The sequence below is a fragment of the Parathielavia appendiculata genome, assembly GCF_033297405.1.
Source record: "Parathielavia appendiculata strain CBS 731.68 unplaced genomic scaffold N657scaffold_1, whole genome shotgun sequence".
In the NCBI taxonomy this organism is placed as follows: Eukaryota; Fungi; Ascomycota; class Sordariomycetes; order Sordariales; family Chaetomiaceae; genus Parathielavia; species Parathielavia appendiculata.
Genome location: NW_026944220.1, coordinates 1,479,758 through 1,493,226, shown reverse-complemented (window position 1 = coordinate 1,493,226; position 13,469 = coordinate 1,479,758). Strand labels below are relative to the sequence as shown.

Here is a 13,469-nt window from a genome sequence, read left to right as displayed (position 1 = left end):
GCTCTGTATAGTTCGACAGCAATGCGACCTCCAGACAGACAGGGAACGCGTTGCTCGAGCCCGCTCGACGGCGCGGGAACAATGTCGGGTAACTTTAATTGGAGACGAAGGTCCGAAGGGCAATAGGCGCGCTGCCGGATGAAGGTGTCGAGGTGCCAACGGCTTGGGTCGACGTGGTAGATGGCACCCGGAAATCCAGGGTTTGATCAGCTGGACAAAAGTTCAAGGCCGGAGTGTCAGGTTCACAGAACAGGAAAGGATGCGACGCGGGGAGGCGGGAGGGGTTGTTGCTGCTCCAGAGAAGAGGTCGTCGATTGCCAATTGTTCAATTGTCGGGGAACAATAGCCCGGTGTGTTGGTGAATAGGTGCGCAGTCTAATTCAACAGAAACGACTGGTGCTATTTACGGCGGCATGGGATAATGAATGACTGGACTTGATCGTGCTTTTGACGAACTGGTCCGGAGAGGCCGCCCTGCCGACTTCCAACCAAGGGAGAGGGTCCAGGAAGGAAGGGAGCTTGGGTGAGAGCCCACCTGCGACGCGAGTGGACTCGATGGACGATAAGGGGCATGAAGCCAAGACGGAACAAGGGGCGGAAGGCTGCAGGGTTGACAAACGGCCTCAGTGGGGATTGGTTGGTCAACGTTGCGGGGGAAGCGCCATTCCAAAAATTGAACAAGAAATTCAAGGGAGATTATGGGCTTTCGCGTAAATTTTGCCCTCAGTTTTCTGTACGACAGCAGCCGTCGACCCTGCTTGCTGCTCTGCGCTTGCTTCAATGCCCGCACAACCGGGGATTGGCCACATCCGCAGCCCCTGGCATGCCCCCATCTGAGGTTAAGACGCCATGAAACACATGTCCAACCACGGATGGAAACGTCGACCCCGAATGGCTTGCGAAACACGGGAACTCGATCCCGAGAAGCAGGATGCGGGTGGCGGCTGCAAGGCGTCTGGGCTTGCTGACTGAAAGCATATAATAAAAAACTTGGCTTCTGCCATCTGCCATGGCTGAGATGTTGGGTCAACCACTCAACCACAGTCGCAGTTAAAGCCAGTACTCCTTGGCGACTAGTCGGTTGGGCTTTTTTCGGAGTCCCGATACCTTACGTATCGCAAGAATAATCGAGCCTTGCCAGACGGTCGGCTTAGTGGTACAGGTCGTCGGGAGAATACAGCACGCCGTGTCACTGTGTCAGCCTTATTTTGTGTTCGGACTCTTAGCCAATCAATCTTGATTCCGGAATGTTGATGTTACATCCCCCAGAGACCGAGTGTGTAAAAACGGGATGCAACCCAACGAGCTTGCCGCGCGCCTCCCTCGGATGTATACATGCGGATCAGACAGACACCGCGCTCTACAAGTACTCTACGCAGGCAGTTGAGTTCTTTGTGCTCTGATCTTCCAGATTCGTTGGTTACCAGCTCTACGTACTGCTAACCTAGTCTATCATGAGTGTCTAGCGCCTATCTACTCGTGTCCGTCACCCAATCCAGGTGCATACTTCTCGGGTTTCTTAACAGGTCGAGTCAACAACTCGCAAAAAGTAACAAACTAGGGAAAGAACGTCCTATTCTCGGATGGCAACCAACAAAAGCCAAATGACATATCCGCCTATGGCCATGAGCTGCCACTCTCACCATCGACCCCAACACGTCACACCACCCTACGCCCCCCACTCCTCCTCCAACCGCCCCTTCATGGCGATCCTTAACTCCTTCTGCTCTGTCTCCGTCAGCCCGACCTCACTCCCCCGCCGTCTCCTCCAACTCGCCCTCGTCTCTCTCAACCTTGCCTCCTCATCATCGTCCCCCGCGAACTCATAACTCCTCCACTCCGTATTAAGCCACCCGGTCCCCTGTGCCGGATTCATACCGTCCCAATCCTGCGTCAAAAAGTGCAAGAACCCCCCGTGCGTAACCACCACGATGTGCGCATCCACATTTCCTCCAGCTGCAGCGAACTGCCTCCCCAACTCCCTCAGCCACACCCTCGCTTTTTGCGCCCTCGCCTCCAACTGACCCATCCTCGGCGCAAACGCACTCCCATTCGACTTATCGTTCCACTCGGGCGTGAGCAGACTCAAATCAACCCTGTCCCCAAACTCGGCCGCCAGCTTGTCGACGGGACTCCCCGTGTCGCACGGCAGCGGCGAGATCTCCTGCACCTCGGGCAACGCCACCACTTTTCGGGCGGTTTCCTTGGTGCCGCTGCTGTTATTGAGAACGGGCTCGAACGAGAGCAGGCACGTGTAGAGGGTGCGGCGCATGGGCGAGGCGATCAGGTGGGTGACCTGGGCGTGGTGAGGGAAGGTCTTGGCCAGCTTGGCGCACTGCTCTTTGCCCAACGCGGTCAGCTCCGGGTCTGGGATGGCCTCGTTTTCTTTGGACAGGTTGTGCCAGCCTTGGGCGTGGCGGACGAGGTGGATGTACGTCGGCATTGTCTCGGCTCTGATCCTGTCTCTTAGGGAAGCGGGTAAGGAATGGAGGATGGTGAGTGAGTGTAGCGACCAATGACGTAGGTGAGGGTCAGGGCAGATACGATCGTAATTGTTGCGACCGCACTGGAATTGTCTTCGCAGGTGAGATTCCAAGAAGAGAGGATGAATGCCAGACAAGAGAAAGAGGACGGAAGACGGATCAACTGTTCTCCCACCAGCGCCTTTGGGATGACAATTCTACAGTAACGTTACGTGAGTCGCCGCTTTGAGGACTGGAGCTGCTTGTGCTGGTGACTCCGACGTCTGTCTCCACTCCCCGCTCCTGTGAGGCCGGTGCCGGACGTCCCGTATCCGGGCCCCGCCCGTCACCACGGATACGAGGCCAGCCATGGGCGAGCCCCGGCGGGCCGCTATTGGCTGAGTTGTTCGAGCTAGGTGGTCTTCCCCGCGATGCTATCCCAGTTGCAGATGGTTGTTCCATAGGTGGGGGACGTGAACTGTGTGCCGTAGTAATCCCCGACGTCAGCAAGACGACGAATCAGCCATCAAACAGCCAATACAATCCTGGTGTTCATGCCCTAACAGCTCCATTGCAGACAGCCATCATCTATGAGCTCTGCCTGGGAAAGAGCGCCCGACTTGCCTCAACCTTCAACGCCTGACAAAAGAAGAGTTTTACCAATGCCTATTCGCTCCACTAACGAGACAATCCCCTTGAACCATAACACTGAAGCCAACCTAAGGGCAGCCCACCTCTTCCTTCAGAGATCAATCAAACTCTCTTCCACAACCGGCTGCTTCGGCGCATGCTGCGGCGCCAAGGGAAAAGACTCCTGGGAGTAGCCAGCATATGCAGCGCTGGGAGGCGCCTGCCACACTGGCGGGAGCTGTGTCTGCTGAGCAGCAGAATGCTGCCAGTACGGTTGCTGGGCCTGTTGCGGTGGCGCCTGGTGCGACTGCTGCTGCGGCTGAGACGGCTGAGCCTGTGCAGATGCTGGCGTCTGAGGCAGCGATGGCTGATACGATTGCATGGGTTGAGCGAGGTTCGGGTAGGGTGACATTGCAGGATCAGGAGGAGAACTGGGGCCCTGCTGCGGTGGCGGTTGCTGTGGCTGCTGCTGCGGGTTAAAGTAAAAGGATGCGCTGGGGTCAGCAGTTGGAGTAGTGCCGACCGAGTCATTTGCTGCGGGTGCGGAGAGCTGCGCTGGAGTCGATGTTTGTTGGAGTTGCCCTGCTTGAGGAGGCGTTGCTTCGTGCGAAGGAGGATGGGAGGGCTGCTGGTTGTACTGTAAGGTCTGCACAGGGGCCCAGCTCCCTGTATGTTGGGGCATCTGCTGAGGGGGATATTGGTTACTAGGACCGGCAACGGAAGCTCGTCTGTCATAAGCCCCGTATTGCGGCTGCTGCGCCGGCGGCGGGTAGGACGGTTGAGCGGACAGGCGGCTGTAGTCCTGCTGCTGCTCTCCCGTGTAGAAGCTCTCAGCCGGGCCCCCAGCGCTGGGCGCACTGGGCTGCAAGGAAGGGTATGGCCCAGAGGCCTGTCTTTGCGCAGGAGGCTGGTAGCCCCCTATGCTGTGTTGACTGTATGCCTTGGATAAACGTTCCTCGAGCATTCGGTCGTAATAACGGACCACTGTGGACAATTTCGCATGCAGATCCAAGAGGGTGTCTGGGTTGGTTAGAAGAGGCTCGATACCATGTACGAAGTGTGCTTACCATGCTTGCTCATCGTTTCCCCATAGGTTCGAGCCAGCTTGGGGCGCAGTGCACCGATGCTGTCATAGAGCTCTTGAATTTGCGGCTCGCGCAGTATTGTCCCTGGCGGCTGAGTCTGGAGGCGGTCGACGAGAGTAGCAAAGAGGTTGATGTTCTCCGCCTCCAGGGGCGTTAGCTCATAGTCGTTCTTGGGAAGTGCAAAGGTTGTGGCTGGTGTCGAGGTTGTCGCGTTCGAGGCCTGTTCCTTCAGCGCCGCAGCGTGTTTCGTCTTTTGCTCCTCCATATCCGCCAGAGAAGCTGCAATGGCAGCCTTTAGATCCTCGTCCTCTTCCTCTGCGACTTTGGGTTGGGGGTGCCCGTTGACCTTTGGCTGGCTGGAAGGTGGCCCATTGGCTGACGAGGACGCGTAGTTCCGAGAATGGCTCTTGACTTCCTCGAGGCTCATTGCCAAGGCCTTCTTCAAATCTTCGTCGAACCCATCATCCACCCGAGCGTTCCGCGGCTGCATCGAAGACACCCGGGGCTTTGAGGGAAACGAAGAATACAGCGTCGCGGGGCGCTCGTGGCTTGATCCACCGCCTCGGGAGGACTTATCAGTGAGTTTTGCATAGCACCCATCGTCCACACGGACTGGTTGGAGGATGCCGAGATGGGGGAGCGGTAGGGTCTTGCTCGAACACTGCTGATCGAAACAATTTCCACAATTCCGGCAGTGGTGTTTCCTGTTGGTGAAGGTGAAGGCGGTTCGGCATCGCATGCAAACGTCCGAATCTACCCATTCAGGGGGCTAAGCTCTGTTAGCATCCAACCTCCTTCATGATCAGAGACAGAGAGAAACGCACTGCGCTGCTGTCTATCATGCTGCTCGCGACGCTGACTCGGGGAGGGAATTGAAAGCCCTCCCTCTGCAGCGTCTTGTACACCTCCCCAATATAGCCAAGCTCATAGCGGCCCTCGGTGGCCGTGGCCCAGGACTGAATAAGCTCGAGGATCTTGGCGCGGACTTCGGCGTTGATGGTACCGGGGCCGACTGCTTTGAGAAGAGACACCAGGCTCTCCATAAACTCCCGGGTCGCGATTTCGGTGAGGAAGTGGGCGCCGCCATTCTTGACGCAGGTGTCGGTGAGCTGGCCGAGTTAGCAGCTGGGTCCGCGTACGAGGTGGAAATGGTGGGGCTGAGTCTTACGTTGAGCGCACTAAGCTGGGTATTTGGGTTCTTGTGGTTGATGCGCTTCTTGAGCGAGCGCATGGCTTCCTTGGGCTGCACCGTCTTGGAACGGATGACGTCGGAGATTTCGAGATTGAGGGCGATGTCTTCACTGTGGACGAGCTCAAGTCAGTCTGTGGCTCGCTCAGGTCGCATTAGGGATCCGTGACCGTACAGGCTGCTGCTCGTAGCCTTCTCTATTTGCTCATCCAGGGCTGTATTGGCCCCGGAGGACCACCACCCCATCATTTTGAAAGGATATGCGAGAGACTGCGGATGCTGATGTCGCTGGTTGATAGCTGGGCCCTAGGGTTGATGAGAGATGAGGAAGATGCGGATACAGAGCTCCAATCGTGCGTCTCGGTGTCCTTTTACCAGTGCGTCAGTCGCGCAATCAATCAGATCAAGCTCGGCGGTGTTACGCGGCGAGGGTTGCGATGGAAAGAGAGGCTGAAGGACGTTTAGTCCTGATGCCGCTGCCTGCCGTTGGTTACGTATGGGGCCGTCGTGCTGGGGTCAGGAAGCTCGCTTGAATCGTCGCCTCCCAATCTTGCCAAGCCTTTCGGCGTAACGTACATGTACTTCGTACCTGCACGAGCATCGTCCAGCAAGAACCTTTGTGGTTTGAAGACCACAACAATCAATGAGTCGTCGGCGCTCTCACTTTAGTTCTTTTTTCGTTTTAACCTTTGATCTTCCTTACTCATGTATTTTACTCAGAATTTGCGAGAACTCTCCGTCTCTAATTGCTATGACCGTGTAAGATACGTAAGGTACGTTAGCTGGCCCGGCTGATGACTAACGTGTGTTTGAACTTACAGTACACTGTGCTCTAAGGCGCTGTAACAACTGCACTGCCAAGACCAAGGTGCAGGTCACCGGGCGTCCAAAAGACATGACTTGGTCGGCTACTTACACAGTACACTTTCAAGACCCCACAAGTCACCTTGCACTCGACAACAGATTTGAAGGCGAGAACAAAGGATGCTTCCCGGCCCAGCAACACAACAGCCGTCTTGATCGCTGCTGTCTCGTACCACCGCTGATCAGCTCTCCTGTCGTTAGCCATACCACGCCGGTTTCACCTCCAACTTCAGATCCCGCAGCCGTCGCCATCTGCGCACTTTCGGATTCACACGCACCAGGTTGTATTCCGAGCCCAAAGTCACGCGATATGATTATTTAGTAGTCGATACAGTCGATTTCTTTCATCCTGACTGTTGAACCCGCTCCTGCTTGCGACACCGACCGCCGCCCGGCGAGGGACACGGAAACCCGGCCTCCCTACCCATGCCGGGCTCAACCACTCTGCTGGATCATGCGGGGCCCGCGCCTTTAGGGGGAGGAGGTGGGCGTTCTGATGGCGCAAAGGGAGGGAAGCGGCCGCTGCCACACATCGACGACGTCACTTCCGTTACCGTCGACATTGACAACCATGCGCCGATCGAGAAGGTCCTCCAGATGGCCGAGGCTTGCTTGCGCCAAGCCGAGTCATCCAAAACATTTGGTAGGCCAGATCTTGCGCTCAAGGACTATATACGGACCAACATCATCCTGCTCGACGTTATCAAGAAAAACAAGGGATGGCCGTCGCTGCAGAGCGACAACAAAACCCAGTTCGAGCGCTACCAGCGGCTGTTGCGCCACGTTCATGCCGCCCACGGCGACTTTGACGCCATCAAGGCGCAAATCAAGGCCGAAAATGCCAAAACGGGTGTCCAACCTACAGTACGTCGGCCAGGATCCGCCGGAACTGCCAGCGGAAATGGGCAGGAAAAGCAAGGTGCCGTAAACGGTACCTCGAAGGAGAACGACGCTGCCGCCGGTCCAGCTTCGCCTCCGCCTAAGCAACGGCCCGCTGTTCAACCCAAGCCACAGAACCTCCACGGGAAGGCTCTGTCTCTGAGTACACCCGCCACCTCGGCTAAGACACAGGATCTTCTCCAGCGCTTTGCGAATCTCCGGGCCAACTCGACCAGTTCTTCACAAGATACCCGCGTCTGCATACAGCCGCTCAGACCGCCACCAAAGCTGCCGAAGGTTCCCCCAGCGCCTCCTCCAAGCGTACCAATGGACGGGATACCCGCTGAGATGCCCAGGGTACCTGATGCCATCTACAACCCGCCAAGAGGAACCATCACGAGCGAGACGGCAGCACTTCCTTCGAGCGCCCCTCGTGCTATGTTCACCAGAACAAACTCGACAACATCCGTGAACACCATCAGAAATACCAAGCCGCTTTCTGCGTCTACACCCCCTCCCACAACCTCTCCCGCGAAACGGACCAAACCGACCATTCCAGACAGCGACACGATATCCGTCGAAGACCTTCTTCGATTCATGAAAGCAGGCGCCAAGGACCTCTCCATCTTGCTCATCGACATCAGAAGTCGCGAGGACTTTGACGACGGCCATATCATGTCGCAGGCTACAATTTGTGTTGAGCCAGAAGTTCTCGTGCGAGACCACATCTCGGCGAACCAGATCGCGGATAGTATGGTTCTGGCCCCGGCGGCAGAACAACTGCTTTTTGACAGGCGCCATGAGTTTGATTTGTTGGTCTTCTATGACCAGTATTCCGAGAAAATTCTGGACACGCCACGAACCACTGAAGAGAAGGCTGTATCGGGGCTCTTCAATGCCCTCAGCCACTACGATTTTCCAGGGGCATGGGGATCGAAGCCCCGGCCGAAGCTGCTCTGCGGAGGCCTGGACGAGTGGACCAATATGGTGGGAAACGCCAGCCTCCAGTCGTCCTCAACAACTACTGCAAAGCGGTACGCGGCCAGTCCTATGGCGCGTTCGCTACTGAATCGTCGCCAAACGCATGTAACTCGGCCGATCCAAGATCCGGCAGAGGCGAAGAAGTGGGAAGATACCATTGCCGATGCCGGTGCGATATCCCCTGTTAGGACTACCGAAGACTTCCTTCGTCGGTTCCCCTCCATCTCGGAGCAGCGCGAATCCATGGTCTCTCCGGTCAGCCCGCTAACCAGTCTGCCGCAAAGCCCCTTCCAATACCGCCTGTCACACGAAGAGAATCTCTACACTTCCCTCCCTCCGCCACCCGCGCGCCCGCCTCCTGCAGTGCCGCGCCGGAGCTACAGCGGACTTGCCGAAGCCGAGGACAGCTCTGTCGCGTTGGCCAAGAAGTCTTCGGCCCAGGTGGTCGACATCGTGCGGAAGCACCGAACAGGCCTGCAGAATCCAGGTGTCTTTTGCTTCGCAAACAGTTCGTTACAAGCCATGTTCGCCACGCCAGGCTTTGCCCGCGAGGTGTGGACAGGCGCCTGGAAAGATGCATACAAGGTACCCTTGAAGCCAGATGAGAATTTTGAGAACCCGCAACTTCTGCTTAAATGCTTGGCCAACCTGTTCCATTGGCTCAATCAAGGGACATTCAAAGCCCTTGCGGCCAAAACCTTCATGGTCAGTTCTCTATGTTAAGCTTGAAAAATGTCTGGCGCTGACAGCACACAGGAGTACATCCACTACATCCATTCCAAGGGCGCTGACGGCAAAAAGAAGCCGGACTGCGACATCTTTGGCGGGCACTCTCAGCAAGATGCCCAAGAGTTCTACTCGTTCATCATGGACAACATCCACGACGAAACCAACACTCGCCGTGACAGAAAGCCTCCCAAGGAGGAAAAGCCGTACACGCCCAGAGACGGCACCATCATCCAGAACGCCATGGACTACTGGCGCGACTACTCCAAAGCCAGCTCCTCCATCGTCGACAGGTACTTCCGCGGTCTCGAGGTGTTCATTTCGCGTTGCCACAACCGTGACTGCCGTCAAGAGATCCGCCTCTTCCAGCCCTGCGACGTCTGGATCCTCAACCTTGCCGGCATGGGCGATCCAACCGATTTCGACAGCCTGCTGGCGAACCATCAGACGTCGGAGCACTTCCCCGACCTCGTCTGCGAAACCTGCAACAAGCCCGGCCGCACGCGCAAAGCCAAGTTCGCCCGCCTGCCGGACCGCCTCGCCTTCTGCCTTAACCGCTTCAATAGCGCCGGTGGCGGCTTCAGCAACCGGTCGGGCAAGATCCACAGCAAGGTGCGCTTCCCGATCCGCGACCTCGACCTCACGCGCTACTGTGCCGAGCCGGACCCGGATATGGCGACGACCGACGACCGGCACTTCGCCGGCAGGATGGTGTATGATTGTTACGCCGTCACGGTGCACGTCGGCCAGGGCATCAACGGAGGGCACTACTACGCCTACGTGCAGGACGAGACGTCGAGGGATCCGACAGATTGGTTCCGGTGTAATGACGACGTAGTGGATCGCGTCAAAATTGGAACCGGAATGCCGGGGGACTTGACCGAGGCGATGTACCAGAGTGGGAATACGTCGGCTTACATGATTTTTTATCGGCGGCGCGGGACGTGACCGGTCGTGTTGATGAGGTGAGATGTGCGTGCAGAGTGGGTGTTTTGGATAAGTCGGATGTCAACGGAGACAAAATCGCGCATGAGAAGGCGTACCTCAAGGATCATACTACGCTTCATTGGTAAGGAGCAGTTGGGGATGGTGGTTCACTTATAGGCGTACAGCACGTAGGAAGCGCGGCGTTTGGGGAGAAGCACGGTTAACACACAGCTATACATGATTCAAAGATACCAAAAGCACCAATTTAGCCATCATCACACCATTTCTCTTCAGATTCAAACCATGAGTTACGGCCTTGCTCATCCGTGGTAGGGCCACAAACCCAAGTACCAGCATAGTAAACAGCCTGGAAGGTATGGCAGCGTGCGGTGAGGAAGCCTGAGGTGACTACGACGTCCCTTAACCACCTACTGGCATCAACACCAGTGTCTGTCTTGCCTAATTTTGAGGCAACCCAGCACCCTTAACCGTTCTGCCCGCGATATCTGGGCCATAACCCAGCTTTCATCCCAACTCTGCCACCCATGGTCAAGCGGGAGAGCTGTGGGCTAAACGCTCCTTTCGCCTGGTCTGGCGAGACTCCTCGGAGCTTGCCAGTTCGATCCCTCGCCGCACCGCCGTCACAACGAAGTAAATGCCCCGCCGGGGTATTTTCGTAGCCACCAACCTCCGCAAGGGGCTTGGTGGTGAGCTTTTATAACTTCTCCTTTATTTCAAGCATTATTGCTAAAATCACGTGAGGAGGGGGCATTCGCAAGGTGTTCAAACGACCTGAACATAGCCAAGAACTCCTTGCCAGGCTCCAGCATCAAAATCCATGACGATATGACAGATATACAACAACATAACATGCCCCAGTTTCCACAAGCTCACTTCCCCTCCACGCAGTCCTTGATCTCCTTGGCGTACTTTTCCCTGATGGCCTTGCGATTGACTTTTTGCGTCGCCGTCACGAGCCCCTATTACCTCAGAAATTAGTAAACCACCAGTAGTAACCTCAGGTTACAACCAGCCGGGAAGGAAGAAGAAGAAGAAAAAAAGGCAACTCACATTCGCAGGCGTCCACTCCTCCTCCACAAGCACAACCCCAGCCACGGTCTCCATGGGACTCAACCCTTCCTTCCTCGCCAGATCCTGCAGCGCCTTCAGCACGGCGCCCTTCACTCTCTTATCACCATGCATGGCAGGCTCCTCGACGCCCAGTTCCTTCGCTTTCCCCGCCAGCGCCTTCTCGTTGGCAACCACAATCGCGACCGGCCTGGCGGAAGAACTATCGCCGTGTACCATGATATTTTGCACGTACCCCGCCCCACGGTAGATAGCCTCGAGCTTTTCCAAGGCAATGTACTCGCCGCCCTGGAGCTTGACGAGATTCTTGACGCGGTCGATGACGGCAAGGTGGCCCGAGGCGTCAAACTCGCCAATATCTCCCGTGCGGAACCAGCCATCGGACGTTATCGCCTTGGCTGTTTCGTCTGGGTTCTCGAAGTAGGCCTTTAGCACTGGCGCGCCACGGATGAGGATCTCGCCCTGTGGTGGTGTCGACGAAGCCGAGTAGTTTAGTTCCGAAAGGGAGACGAGCTTGATTTCAATGGCGGCAGGGATGGGTCCGATGGCGGGGCCGGGGGTCCACTGCAAGGGACAGCCGAGCGCGCCGTTGCCGCAGGTTTCGGTCAGGCCGTAGCCGTTGATCATGGGCGCCACGGCCATGGACATGAACTGGAGGGTTGGGCTTGCGATACCCGAGGCGCCGTTGACAATGAAGCGCAGGCGGCCACCGGTCATCTGGCGGACTTTGGAGAAGACGGTTGCGTCGAGCAGGCCGGCGCCGGGAAGAGAGTTTCGGACGAGGAAGGATTTGAGGATCAAGGCCGCGGAGAAGAGGGCGCGGGTGGCGAAGCCTGAGGACGAGACTTTGCTCTCGATACCCTTCTTGACGGTTTCCCAAATTTGGGGCACGCCGACCATGACTGTGGGGGCAAACGTCCGCATGTCGCCGTGGCAGTTGCGCATACTTGTGTCGGAGAGGGTGCGGGGGCTGCCGTAGCCGAGCGTGGCGCCGATAAAGATGACAAGATTTTCGAGGACGAGCTCAAAGATGTGGGCGAGGGGAAGGTAGGCGAGGACGTACTCGCGGTGGGTGACGGTTTCTTCCACGACGCTGTGCAGACCTGCGACGGCGGCGACGAAGCCGGCATGGCTGACTGGGACCCCTTTCGGCGGGCCGGTGCTGCCCGAGGTATACATGATGCAATACATATCCTCGGGCGCTGGTGGGACCGGCTCGGTCGGGTTCTGCTCGCCGAGCGCCCGGAGTTCCTCGAAGGAGAGGATGGTCAGATCGGGATGGGCACACTTGAACTGCTCGATTTCAGCATCTGAAACGGGCAGATGGGTGGCTTCGTTGTAGATGACGATCTTGACCGTATCTGCCTTCTTGAGTGGATTCCTGATGGTCTTAAACAGGTGTGGGTCGACGAACATGGCGTTGGCTTTGCTCTGGGCCAGCGAGTGCTCAACGCCGCTCTCGCCGAGGGTATCGTATGCGGTCACAATGGTCATGGACTGCGAGGAGCAAGCATGAGCCATCGTCAGCCATTGCGCACTATACTCCAGGTTAGCAAAATCCCGTCTGCAAAAAACGAAACTCGATCACTTTTGAGGGAGGCTGACGTTGTGGTTGCAAACAGGTGCAACCTGTTTCCTGCTGAAAGCCCCAGCTTCCTCAGGCCGGCGCCCACCTGCAGAACCAGGTTGAAGTAGTCCTGATACGTCATGTACGTGTAGTTGGAGAGCTCGTAGTAGGTCCATTCCTTTTCGATCTCGGTGGTGCGACCGTCGACTACCTTGGGCACCTTCTTCTTTTCCTTGTGGATGCGAATCAGCTTTCGGCTCCCAACGGCGGGCTCATTGCCGTAGTGCTCGACACTTCGTCTGAGCAAGTCGAAGGTTGTGTGGACGTCGGGCGCTGGCCGCTCGACCAGGCCATCCTTGGCTTTGGGATGGCGACGAGGAATGGTTTCGCCCTCGACTGGCTGATAGCCTGATGCTTCAACTGTGTAGGGTGGTTTCTGCATCATGCGCAGAGGCGTTGGCCCAGTGGTGTATGTGGAGGGCATGTTGCAAGATTTAAGCTGCTCACGAGAACAGTCGACTGAGGTGATGGGCAAGTTGTCGGGGAGCAGAACCGTCCCGACGGGTCAATTATAGGCTATTTTTCTTCCAAAAGTCTGTCACGATCTTTGGCGTGGTTTCGCAACAGGTTATTGAGGGCCCCGTTATAGTCTTGGGGTCCCTGAGACAGGATGTGACGGTCCGAGCCAGTCCCACATGTAGCCTCGGTTCAAGCTATGTCGGAAGCCGTGCGATAGGAGAGCTAAGCCCTGTTTTTCTAAGCTGACGAATGCGCAGGTCGGTGGGTTTGTTGTTGGGTCTTGGGGCGTGATACCCGACCGACTTGAAATCAGAAGTGCAGTTTGAGCTTCCCGCGTTCAAGCAATGAAGTCGGCACAGCCCACATGACTTCAACAGCTGCCCGGCGCTGTCTTGGTCTCACGAGCAGTACGATGACGAAGGCAGCAGGGTGTTGAGTGGGGCTTGCAGGGTGTAACTGGGTTCATGCCTTGGCATGGGGGACGGCCCGCTGTGAGCGCAGAACGCCAGATCCTACCCCCCCCCCTTCCTATTCCACTTCTCCTTAGCTAT

The 13,469-nt window shown here is 56.8% G+C and overlaps 4 protein-coding genes across 4 annotated transcripts; 1 reads left to right on the top strand and 3 right to left on the bottom strand.

The window, feature by feature from the left end:
* Positions 1-1,556: 1,556 nt before the first annotated feature.
* Positions 1,557-2,543, bottom strand: N657DRAFT_28136 (phosphoglycerate mutase-like protein). Its single transcript, XM_062786612.1, has one exon. The coding sequence runs from the start codon at positions 2,441-2,443 to the stop codon at positions 1,670-1,672; it is 774 nt and encodes a 257-aa protein (XP_062652313.1). The 5' UTR covers positions 2,444-2,543; the 3' UTR covers positions 1,557-1,669.
* Positions 2,544-3,204: 661 nt separating this feature from the next.
* On the bottom strand, positions 3,205-5,615 carry N657DRAFT_676309 (ubiquitin binding protein; the record flags this gene model as incomplete). The annotated part of the gene is made up of 5 exons (XM_062795885.1): positions 3,205-4,112; positions 4,160-4,946; positions 5,002-5,286; positions 5,346-5,478; positions 5,542-5,615. 5 exons carry the CDS (start codon positions 5,613-5,615, stop codon positions 3,205-3,207), a joined length of 2,187 nt encoding a protein of 728 aa, XP_062652312.1.
* Positions 5,616-6,282: 667 nt separating this feature from the next.
* Positions 6,283-10,022, top strand: N657DRAFT_585636 (cysteine proteinase). Its single transcript, XM_062789790.1, has 2 exons — positions 6,283-8,795; positions 8,847-10,022. Exons 1-2 carry the CDS (start codon positions 6,657-6,659, stop codon positions 9,762-9,764), a joined length of 3,057 nt encoding a protein of 1,018 aa, XP_062652311.1. The 5' UTR covers positions 6,283-6,656; the 3' UTR covers positions 9,765-10,022.
* Positions 10,023-10,617: 595 nt separating this feature from the next.
* N657DRAFT_639018 (acetyl-CoA synthetase-like protein) lies at positions 10,618-13,319 on the bottom strand. The gene is made up of 3 exons (XM_062791696.1): positions 12,438-13,319; positions 10,815-12,369; positions 10,618-10,723 (listed from the first exon to the last, which is right to left on the bottom strand). Exons 1-3 carry the CDS (start codon positions 12,881-12,883, stop codon positions 10,634-10,636), a joined length of 2,091 nt encoding a protein of 696 aa, XP_062652310.1. The 5' UTR covers positions 12,884-13,319; the 3' UTR covers positions 10,618-10,633.
* Positions 13,320-13,469: the final 150 nt, after the last annotated feature.